The sequence below is a fragment of the Argiope bruennichi genome, chromosome 7 (genome assembly GCF_947563725.1).
Source record: "Argiope bruennichi chromosome 7, qqArgBrue1.1, whole genome shotgun sequence".
Lineage (NCBI taxonomy): Eukaryota > Metazoa > Arthropoda > Arachnida > Araneae > Araneidae > Argiope > Argiope bruennichi.
The window spans coordinates 110,678,764-110,691,673 of NC_079157.1; the positions used below are offsets into that span (position 1 = coordinate 110,678,764).

Consider the following 12,910-nt stretch of genomic DNA (forward strand, 5'->3'; position numbering starts at 1 on the left):
TCCCGTCATCGATGGGAGGAGCCAGATACCCCACCTATTTATGTACCCACCAGGGTGGTGAGATCCAATCATCATACCGGAAGCCTCTCATCCTCATTTCGAGGCGCCCCCCTCAGGGAGTTCGAGATATGGCATAGAAAATAGATACCAAAAACTTAAAAAATAATATTTTTATACAAAAATACATTTAGTATAAAAAGTAGGAGCAAATAATTATATATTATTCAATTTCTTCTAAAAGTAGGTATTTTAGACTTATCATAGATATGATTTAAAAAGGCCTACGAAATATTTTGAACGGGTTGGTTGCATCTTAAAAAGAAGTCGTGAACATATGTCGCTCTATCCTGAAAATTTTCTGTTACTTCGTTTTAATCAGGTATTGATATCCTGCTGGAACATCAGAACAGAATATCATAAGTTAACAACCTCTGACATTTCTTCTTATCTGACTTTTTCTACTTATTTTGTCCTCACAAATTTAATAAATATGTTGAGATTAAAAACTTTTCCTGATTTCAAGATGTTGTTTCATTAAAAATTGTTTGGATTTTTTTATAGATTTTATATTTATCGCCCTTTTAAACCAAAATATATTCACATTTTATTTTTCTAAATAATTCATTGTTTCTTCGTTAGCCACTGAGTTCAAAATTCTCGTTCACAATACAGCAAAGATGATAGTGCGCGATATAGGTAATATATAATGTTGCGAAGGAAAGTTTTATATTGATCCATCTATACACCAATCTTGGCGAAGAATATTGGTTAAGATAAGGTAAGATGAGGTACAGATAAAAGTAACTCCAGGCATGTATCTCCTTCATTCAAGGTAATTTGAAGTTCTATGCAATGCTCATTATGAGGTTTTTCTATTAATAAACTTATCACTTTGAACGATGAATTTAATTAAAGCAAAGATGAATTCATTGTTAAAGCTCTACTAGCATTTGAATAATGCTTTTCGAAAAATAATGGCTGAGATGTATAAGTTTAGTTAATGATGAACAAGAGCGCAGCCAGAAAACTGAGTTCGATCTTCTTCCGATTCAATTTCTACAACAAAATCATGCTTGAACTCACTAAATCCCTGGTTAACAAACTATTCAAATACCTTACTTTGTTTTAGTCAATTTGATATAAATTCATTAGCATTTAATATTTTGGATAGGTCTTCGTTTGATTAGCATGCATCTTCTACTACAATCTCATAAATTAGTTATTTTCAACTATTTAAAATGTTTCAAAACGAGTTTATCGGCTTTTTATAAGTGACTTAAAAATTTTTTAAACTGATATTTGCATTTTTTTCCTTGGTATCTTCATTGCAGTTTTCTTCGACTAAACTTTGAATTAATTTTCGGTTTAATTCCAAATAAAGTTATACGGTGAAAATATCCACAAAAATTGCCTTTTGTACATAAAATACATGTTATACTACAAATAGTACAATTTGGCCATAAAATAACGTTAAATGTTCATATCTCAATTATGATGGTTTCCTTTTAACCAAATGTAATCAAATTTGGCCAATATTCTATTTCACTATGAGATTTGGATTTATGGCAAAAAGGAACAGTTGTTCCTATTTTCTGCACTAACTGCAGCATGGTGATACCCATGTACAACTATTTGGCGAAGTTAATTAATCGAAATAATTACAATTTCTATTACAAACTGTATTTTGGTCCTGTTGATAATTTCAGCCTGTATCTGAAATCCACAGTTCAATACCAGAAAAGCAGCGCTATGGGGTCTTATAAACTCTCGCTATATGTAAACCAAACTTTCAGATGATCCCACAAATAAAACATCATAGGAAATAAAATCCGGGCAACATGATGGGTATCTGCGAAGAAACGCAATCTAATTATCTGCGCATCTCCAAATTGTTGCCATGTAATTACTGAAGAGATAATTCAAGATTAGAAAATGCTCTGTCTTGTTCGAATTCAAAGATATGCAGACAACCAGGGAAGAGGAAGAATCACAATACTTAGAGGCATTATTCAATATATCTGTGCAGTGGCATTAGTTTGCACAAATTTCCGTTATGATGTTAACTTATGAATATGAAATAATATTGCACAAACTGCAGTTGTCATGCAAGTTTCCAATCAAATTCAGAAATTTCCGTTATGATGTTAACTTATGAATATGAAATAATATTGTACGAACTGCAGTTGTCATGCAAGTTTCCAATCAAATTCAGAAATTTCCATTATGATGTTAACTTATGAATATGAAATAATATTGCACAAACTGCAGTTGTCATGCAAGTTTCCAATCAAATTCAGAAATTTCCGTTATGATGTTAACTTATGAATATGAAATAATATTGCACAAACTGCAGTTGTCATGCAAGTTTCCAATCAAATTCAGAAATTTCCGTTATGATGTTAACTTATGAATATGAAATAATATTGCACAAACTGCAGTTGTCATGCAAGTTTCCAATCAAATTCAGAAATTTCCGTTATGATGTTAACTTATGAATATGAAATAATATTGTACGAACTGCAGTTGTCATGCAAGTTTCCAATCAAATTCAGAAATTTCCATTATGATGTTAACTTATGAATATGAAATAATATTGCACAAACTGCAGTTGTCATGCAAGTTTCCAATCAAATTCAGAAATTTCCGTTATGATGTTAACTTATGAATATGAAATAATATTGCACAAACTGCAGTTGTCATGCAAGTTTCCAATCAAATTCAGAAATTTCCATTATGATGTTAACTTATGAATATGAAATAATATTGCACAAACTGCAGTTGTCATGCAAGTTTCCAATCAAATTCAGAAATTTCCGTTATGATGTTAACTTATGAATATGAAATAATATTGCACAAACTGCAGTTGTCATGCAAGTTTCCAATCAAATTCAGAAATTTCCATTATGATGTTAACTTATGAATATGAAATAATATTGCACAAACTGCAGTTGTCATGCAAGTTTAATTATATTGAATGTAAGCACTGTGTACTCATTGTGCAACATCATTAAGAAACCCAAAATAAGATTTATATTGGAAATACAGATTTTAGATATTCTTTCGGTTAAATATATAATCCATCTGTGTGTATAATGCTATATTCCAAGTTAAGAGAAGAACATAAATTTTTGTACACATTAAAATCCTATATTTAAAAAAGTATGAGGATTCATTTTAACTGCATATTGACAGAACGTATTTTTTACAATTAAATTTCAAACATCTTAAGTTATCTTAAAATCATCTTGTACATTATCCTAAAATATGCTTAATATTACCGTGGCTCACCATTTAGTAGTATCAGATCGAAAGCCAAATGAAATCCGCCTCGCATTACTTGCTGGGCATTATAAATATTCATGTATCTTGATTTAGTACCTGTACAGACTGAAGGCTCAAAGGATTTCTTTTTGATGTCAGTGTATGCAGCTGTATTTGAGGATTTCACGTTTCCATCAATCATCAGAGATCTGATTTCTTTTTCAAAATTTTTACAAAAAAGCTCAATAGCACTGATTGAGCTTCCAATAATGGTAAGAATTACAAAGATGAGGATGATATATCTGAAAATAAAATAAAAAAGATTTGTATAAAAATCAAAACTATATTTATATTTTTAATTCACCCAATTCTTTTGACAATTAAACATAAAATTTCTGAAAGGCTCTTAAGTTTTTGAAACAAAAGTTTGCTCTATATATAGATACATAAATATATTTGTGTATGTGTGTATCATCATTTTAATCTGTCAGACATTTTATTCAATACTTTTTTCTTCCTTCAAGAGATTACGAAATAAATTAAGAATTAATATATTAATCATTTATACCTTCTTTCATGATGAAAGATTATTTCCTTCTTCTTTTTTATGAATTTTGTATTGAAGGAAATGGTCGAATCAAAATACAATGATCACCCAATGTAAATAATACTCTAATCTATTTACTTTTTTTTAGAAGAAGAATTTAGAATTTATATCAAAGTTTTGTCAAAATTTGATATAAAAGCATTGTTTTTTATTAATTGATATAATTTAGTTTTTAAATTTCTCATATTTGTTATGGCTTAATGATTTTTAGTTTCTTATAAAGTAATTATATAAGTTCTCATTATTCTATTTATCGCAAGCATGTAAACATAGTGGTATGCGAAGAAGTTACAGTACTGCTTTTTCTTTTTTTCTAGAATATTTATGATGTGTTGATTTAGAATAGAGTTTTGATACAAAGCTCTTCAATAAAAAAATGAGGTGTGCGAAATTGGCAAAATTATAAAGAAGGCACTTTAAACGAATTCTGAGAAAATAATTTTAATAAATATGTTTTAAATGCAAAAAAGTAAAATATTCGATCTATGACCATTTTAATTCCATCTTGGCAGTCGAAAAGTTGAGCAGAAAAAAAATTCGGGGAAAAACCTTATTTATTTTATTTTTTATTGACTCGCAATAAACACTACAATTAGAAGTAAATAAAATAAATGAATTATCTTTATTAAAAGGATACTTGCAATATACACTGGTGGACAAAATTAAGAGATGGAAAGCATTTTCGCACATTTCTCTAAAAATACCGCACAAATCCTGGACAGTTGGTTGCCATATATGGTCACTGTAGCGCTATTGGCCCTGAGATAAGTTTACGTATTCTTGTGGGCGTTTGGGCAGGGATCATGCAAGATACCCGCACACTGCTCCGTGTGTTTGACAATGGTTCAGTGAATGCTCAGAGGTACAGGCAAGAGGTCCTAGAGCCCTATGTGCATCTTTTCAGGGGCGCTGTTGGCCCTGAGTTCATTTTTATGGACGACAATGCGCGACCACATAGGGCTCTCATGGTTGCTGAGTATCTGGAAAGCGAGGACATTCAACGAATGGATTGGCCAGTCAAATCCCCTGACCTGAATCCTATTGAACATGCTTGGGATGCTCTTGGGAGAGCTATTGCGATGCGCCAACCTCCCCCCAGAACCATTCTAGAGTTAAAAATTGCTCTGGTGGAAGAATGGGAGGGTCTTCCACAACCCCTCCTTAACTCCCTTATTAACAGCATGCATACTCGTTGTGCATGCTGTCTGTCTGTCAGGGGTGACCATACACCATACTAGAGGCAACACACACTGTACAAGCCTCACTTTTATTGTCATCTTTTATACTTAAGTTCAGACTACATTGGATTTATTGGCAATAGGTCTTGCCAGTGAATGGCACTTTCATTTTTGTTTTGCATACTTTATTATCATGGTATAAGCTATATCCATACCAAATTTCATTTATTTATATTCAGTATTTTTTGAGATATTTGGAAAAGTGTTTTTCATCTCTTAATTTTGTCCACCAGTGTAGTATGAATCTAACGCTTTAACGTTTGATCCTTTTACAGATATTTTGAACTGATATTGAATATTATCATTCCTTATCTGAGCAAAATAGTGAAATATTATGTTTTTTTAAATTAAGTTAAAAAACTCTTTAAAGTCTTCTAATAATCATCCATTAATTTGAAATATATTATTAAATATTTTGAGCATTAGAGTAATATAATAATTATTCCTCATATTAAAACAGAATACGAAAAAAAAATATTAGTTAACCGTATGCAGCTTAGGTTAGTAAACCGTTCGTACCATAGCATAGTAAACAACATTTTGGTATATAAAAAATAAATAAACTATTAGGAATTGTAAAAACACCTAAAAATTACTGTATCATTTTTTTTTTGTTTCTGTACTAGATTTTACGAATTTTTAAGTAAACAGTGAACACTCGATATTTTTGCTAAGTATATTTTTATTGCATATATACAAAATTTAATTTAAATGTTTACATCAACTGGGAAATTCAAAATTCCTGAATTTTAAAGATAGATATCAGACAGAAACATATTTTTGTATCAAAATAAATTCAAGAGATTATCTCTACGGAGAATTCTTTACCAGTAAATTAAATAAAATAGTGTAGTAAAATTTAACAGGAATAGTGTATAGCACATATTTTTTATAATGTAAATTAACAATAGCAGAAACTATTGCATACATAATCGTCTTACTTGTCGTTATTAGCAAGATTGATATATTGGCAAGTTTCCTATATACTAACAACAATAAACTTTTGAATCACTTTAAAGTTTGGAATGAAATAACTTGCATCTAAAGCGATATAATTTCTTTATTTTGTTAGCTTGTGTATTCTTTTATTTCCTTTAACTCACTAAATAGAACCCATAGAGTGGGTACACTTTTTATTTGTTTATCCTAGTTAAGTTGCAAAATTTACTTTAAATTTAGAGACAGACTTTTCATTCCTTCTGTAAAGTACTTACAACATAAAGAGAGCTTCAGGCGTTAACTTTTTTGATACTGGCTGATGCTTCAAAGCATTTGTGTCGATGGCAGATAGAAATTCTCCTAGGAAAGAAGGCAATATCATAAATTAGTAAGTCTGGGGATGAGAAGTCAAAATCTTTCAGAAAATGCTATTTATCTCACAACACTTTCAAAAATTGTTCATTTTATTTAAATTATCATTTAAATCCTTAATAGTCATTTAAAATTATTTTTTCGATTGTTTTTCGACATTACACGCTATGAAATTTTTGACATACACATAATATTAAATAATAATACAAACAATAATAAAATTTTTAAAAAAAGGCAAAGTGTTTAAATACAATGCGGTCAATTTATGTGAAATTCTCCGAGTTTATTTAATTATGTAATATGCTTTTTTTCATGTAAATATTATGTCACAGCAAAATATTTTGTGGTAAAGGCATCATGTGAATAAACTACATTCTTTTACATGATTAGACATGGCTATCATGTCATGCAAATCGACTGCATTCTTTTGCATTTCTACTTAACTATGAAGCCAAATGAATTGATTACATTCTTTTATGTTGTTCTTCTACGTGGCTATGAAAGATCCTGCATTTTTTTGCTGTAAAATTTTGGAACAAAATTTTTGCACGAGATATTACTTAGACAGAAGTCGATAAAATATCATTGATATTTGTTCCGTTCATATTTAATTTAATTACAAATTTGTTGAATATTTTTTTCAAAATATCACACCTATTTAAAGATCACATTCATATTCCATAGAAAACAATGGGATATCCTATTATTTGAAATGATTGTTCGAAATAAAAAGCATTTTTATCACATTATAAATAGGCAGGTGAGAAAAAATGCATTTTATATTGGATCTTATAGTTGTTTCATTGAAATGTGTTAACTATTTAGAAAAGGATATAGAAATATTTTTACCTTTCAAATTACTTAGTATTCCCTCAAGGGTTGCTTGCCATGGAATATTTTCAGAAGAGTTACTTGGACAACTATCCATTTTGAAATATAAGCTGAAAATATGCAGACTGCAGTTAATTGATCGTAATCGTTAATTGATTAATAATGAAAAAAATTGGAGTTAATAATTTGTATTCTTTTGTATCACTCGGCTATTATTTTCTTCCTTTTATTTAAAATCTTTCTTTTGATTATTAAAATATCAGAAAAAAGATCTTAATAAAAGTTCTGATATTAAATTCTGATAAGATAACATATTTTTCTATATTTATCCACGTGCTTCCATTATGCTATGCTAAATTGTTGAATTTATTGTTGAATTTATATTTATTTTAAATAAATTTAATAAGAAGATATTTTAATTGCGTACATAGAATCTCAAAGTGAATAATTTTTAAAATTCACTCTATTGTTATTCAAATGAAATTTATAATCAAATTTTGAAAATATTAAAATACTATGCTGCTATTTATTAGACTCGAAGAAGCAACATCCCAAAATATCACATAAGAAAGTCATTGAAAAATCCATTTTAAACTTCCATCGTTAAAAATATAAAATAAATGAAATTAAATAAAAGAGCATAATATAAAGTTATATATAAAATAAAATAGGTTCAGAAAAGGGTAACTGAGAACAAGAAGTAATTGTTTACTGTTCCCATATTCACTACATATACTGAGTATGGGGATTATAACTTTTTTAAGGCTCGCTAGAGAAAGATAAGAAAATAACACTCTCTCGCTATTTCAGTGTTATTTTCTAACGTTTGCTTTGCTAAATTGCAACCAAATTTTTAAAAAAAGAAGAATCAAAACTTTATATATCGGTTATTTGCAAGGTAAACTACTAAGCTGCCCACTTCTTGGAAGAATATTCTGCGCGGATAATATTTCAGCGCAGAATCCAGTCTACAGTTTTGGATTTACATCTGAGACACAGAATAATAATTTTAATTGCCCTGACAGTTTTCATCTGAGGAAACTTAGGAACAGATTTTTAATGTAACAAATCCTATACTTCTCATGCATTTTTAATAATTTCGCATTTGATAAGGGGTAATATTAAATGTAGGAATATGGATAGTAGTTCATTCCACCAATAGTATTGATTGCTTTATGTAAAATTAAGAACTAAATTTTGAAAGAATCTATCACGTGGTCTACATAATATAAGCTTTCAAGTATGAAAGTTGATTATTAGAAATACGTCATTGTTACTTGGCCCCAGTTATGAAGAAAACAAGAAAGATGACCTTAAGGGGTAAAAAAGGATTTTGTAGTAGGTAATTGAAGATGATGATTTTGACTTCTTTCAATAAAAAACGGAGGGTGTGGAGATGGAGGAAATAATCATACATGGTTGATTTTTCAGAAGAATATATATATTTTAATCTATTATGATGAAAATGACAAAATGAATACCCATTATTAGTGCATCTAAGATAATGTTGGAGTTCAGGGCGGAACCGAGGGTGACACGCTGGAAGTGCACCAATTTGAAAAAAGATCAAATTTCGTTTTGGTGTTTAATGGCAATTTTGCAATTTCCATGAGTGAAATAAAAGCTATATCACCCTTTTCTATGGCTGAAGTAAATTTTTTCAGATAGCATGGTTGTAGATAGCTGAATAGGAGGCTGGATGCTTTACAAGAAGTAAGAAAGTTCATTTTCTATGTTAAATTGAAATAATAATCCTCACTTATTTTATAATGTATTTCTAAGTCTTGAAAATTTTATCCGGTTGTCTCATAAAATTCTGTTATTTATCTTTACATAAAGATAATAATATTCTCTTTTATTCATTCTATCATTTCTCTTTTTTTATTTTATTCTTTTAATTTCCTGACATAGCTGGACAAATATAATTATAAATTACTTTACAATATTATATACATGATGAATGTACTTAATAACTATCTTGGTTTATATTGCAATATTTCTTGAAATATAAAATATTTTTTTAAAAAAATTGTAAAAAACACAGTACAGTATACTTTATTCCCAATTTTTATATTGAGAAAAAGGATAAACTAAATTCTGAGACAATAAGCTATAGTTTATTATTATTTCAAATATATTCTCTTCAAATCAATTTGTTACAGAGACCAGAAGTCAAATACCCAACATTTTATCGGATAATTAGGTATGTTCTGTATAAAGCATGAACATTGCTGTAATTGATATTAGTTAATTAATAAGCTGATTTGAAAAAAATACCTTACTTAATAAGCCCTCCAAAACATTATTAAGACTCCCACAAATAATAAGCCCATATTTTTCTCATAGGATCATTTTTAAATTGATTGTGATGAAAAAGTTAGCAAATTAATTTTTTTTGTAATCATTATTGATTTCTACAAATATAATAATTACTCTAATATAATAAAAAGATTTTTTAAAAAATCATATTAAATCTCAAATTATTGTAAATGGGATAAATAAAAACAGATAAAATCTATACTTATAATAAAGCTCAATGTGTGTGTGTGTGTGTGTGTGTGTGTGTGTGTGTTGGCGCTCTACAGGTCAGGTCATTTGACATATAGCTATCAAATTTGGTACATGTATACCTTAGAGGTCGGGAATGTGCACCTGGGGTCCCTTTTTTTGAAATTTTAATTAGAATTTTAATTATTAGTTAAAAACTAACTTTCCCGCCAAAAAAATCTTCCATTTTCCCCACCGTCAACTTTTCCGCCAAAAAAATCTTCCATTTTCCCCACCGCCAACTTTCAATTATTTTTTTCTCCCAACAGAATTGAGGCTAGGGTTAACATTTTTCGGCGGATTATTTCAAACGATTCTGTTTATTTTCTTAATGTTTTATGCATGTAAAATTAAACATTGTTAATTAATCCATGTTTCAGATTCATTCTGAAGTACTTTTGAATTAAAATAACACAGAATAAAGGAAATTAAAAATGTATAATCTGCATAGCGTTACCCCAACTGGCGTAGAAAAATTCACGCACTTACGTTAACGTAACTGGCGAAGAAAATTCAAGCATGCGCATTGTTTTCTGACTGTTGACATGGCAACCAACGAATGATTTAAATTATTTTTAGGTTAGTTGCATGCTTTTTTAAGTAAATTGTATTTATGTTAGTTATATATTTTTGTATATGCTTATAGTTTTAAGTACATCGTTTTTTAAGTATTTTTTTAAACCTGTTTTCGACCGATTATTTTAAACGATTCATTTTATTTTTTTAGTGTTTGATGCATTTAAAATTAAACATTGTTAATGAATCGATCTGTTCATGATGAATCTGAGATATTTTTCTTGACAAATTCTTGAGATATTACATAAATTAAATGCTCAGTCACTCTATTATCAGTAATCATAGTATTAAAAAAATGCTTTGTTTCAGTAAAAAATATTATTATATTAATTGCAGATTAATCATTTACACTTTAATTTCAAGCATAATTTCTACGAGGGGTAACAGAAAATTAGAGAGATACATATCAGGCTATGACTGAAGGCCCTTATAATATTATGAGTGAATTATATGACTATCAAAATTTGAAGTTTTAAAATATTTTGCCGAATAATCTATTAAAGTTGGAATTGCGTAAAATATTTAATGGTACGACCGGAGTTTAACCTCCTGCTTGGAGCAATTTTTAAAAATCGCCAACAACGACCTTGCGAAATGCTCAAAAGCAAAGGAGCAGATGTTCAATTATAGTGCATAATAAAGATTGCCAGCTTTGGAGCGTTATCGCAACTTGGCGAAGAAGGGGGTTAAACTCCGGTTCAACCTATTTAATTATTAAAATTTAAACGAACATTAAGATTGGCGAACCGGCTGGTCGCCAAAGGCGGCTAGTTTTAAATAAAGAAATCATGATATAGAAATGCTTAAATTGCACAAAACTATTCGAAGCATTTCAATAGCTCAAACAGATAAAAGTGCGAAACGTTATCAATCGACGTAAAGAAGTATGCACTTGTTTCAAGGAAATGCAAATGTTCAGAATTTAAACAAAATAAATATATTACCATGATAAGGGAGGCAAACAATCCTGGGTTAGGCAATATGAACCAGTTCTAGCAACAAATACTTTTCTGGCTTGTTCAATACGCAGACTTGGTTTAAAATTGTCGCTTTTTCAAATATTGAAGAATTTTGAATAACAGGTTTAAATGCAAGTAGTTAGTTTTGTTTTTCAATGTATCAAAGCAATCATCATCCTGAATTTTTAGCAATACTTTTATCATGCTTTTAGATAGCGTACTGAGGATTGAAAATGTATCAGGCAATTATTCATCATTGCTTCTAGTTTCACTTAATTTGCATTTCGGCGTTTTTTAAAATATTAAAACTATATAAAAGCACCGTGAAACTTTCATCTCAATGTCAAATAAAAAATATTTTGCATACAATATTCTACTCTTCAGGAGTGTAATAGTTCCCACTCATTTTGGAAATCTAGAGAGACGCTTCAAGGCTAAAGAGATTAAAACCCCCAGAATTTCATTTAATGAAATAAATAAAGAATTCTTCTAGTATATTATTGTAATGATAGAATAAATTCTTCAAATGTATCATAATAAAATTAAATAAGGAGCTCTTTAATACATTATAATATCAATTTAATAAATTCATTATAGTTTATTAAGTTAGTTCAAACATACTCTTATTTTCACATATTTTTTAAACAGCATATTATTAAGAAATAATTTATTTTTCTTCGAAGAATTGTACTCCTTTGAAGAACTTTTTTTCAATTTCAGCACAATGTTGCCACAAAATGGATAAAGATAAAAATTATCCTCCTAATTTTTATCATGTAGGCTTTCAGTCATAAAAATTAAATATTAAAAATCCTATATAAATGCAATCTTCTGACAAATAATCTAGTTATAAAATGTTTATTGAAATAGATTCGATGAATAATAAAATTCTAAATGACACTACTTTCTAAATAAATACTCACTCTAAATTTCAATGATGATTTACATTTTTTACAACTACAATGGACATATTTCGAAAGCTATTTAGTGTTAAATGAAAGCATGTAAATAATTCTATAGCATAACGAATAAATCAGTTGAATAATTTTTAGGATTTTTTCAATATCTGACACAAAATCGTGCTGGATTGTTTAAGAGACCGTGCAAAAGATTTGACTATCATTTAAGACTACAATTTCAAAAAAAAAAAAAAAATCTGAACAATAATTAGTAATCATACATATTGTTTTTTAGAAGTTTAATTATTCAACAAATCATTGCAGACTTCAAATATAAAGATCGTGTTTTAACAAATAATATCCATGGTGTTGCGCACAAATCCGTATTCAACATCTAGTGAAATAATAAAATGCCAATAAAAACAACCAATTTGATATTGAAGTTACAAAAAAAATAAGATGTTCATTTTTCTGAAGCAAGTTAAATAAATAAATACTTACCGGTTGCATATTTCGGAATTAGCCTATATGGATTTATCAGCTTTGTTTATAATCCACTCTTAATCAAAATTTCAAATAATAATTTTTCAATTTTTATCTCGATAGACTCGCAAAACCAAGCAATGAGTTGTCTCTTAATTCAAATGTGATCGTCATCATGTTATTGTGTAAGGATAAAAA

At 28.8% G+C, this 12,910-nt stretch overlaps 1 protein-coding gene across 1 annotated transcript in view; it reads right to left on the reverse strand.

Annotated features, from left to right (window-relative positions):
- The window catches only part of LOC129976511 (nose resistant to fluoxetine protein 6-like), a 45,095-nt gene extending 33,686 nt beyond the window's left edge, over positions 1 to 11,409 (reverse strand). Inside the window, exons 1-4 of the mRNA XM_056090117.1 lie at positions 11,316 to 11,409; positions 7,267 to 7,358; positions 6,321 to 6,405; positions 3,289 to 3,563 (exon numbers count right to left, since the gene is read on the reverse strand). Of these exons, the coding sequence (XP_055946092.1) occupies positions 3,289 to 3,563; positions 6,321 to 6,405; positions 7,267 to 7,345 (439 nt within the window). The 5' untranslated portion in view covers positions 7,346 to 7,358; positions 11,316 to 11,409. The remainder of the gene's footprint in view (positions 1 to 3,288; positions 3,564 to 6,320; positions 6,406 to 7,266; positions 7,359 to 11,315) is intronic.
- Positions 11,410 to 12,910: the final 1,501 nt, after the last annotated feature.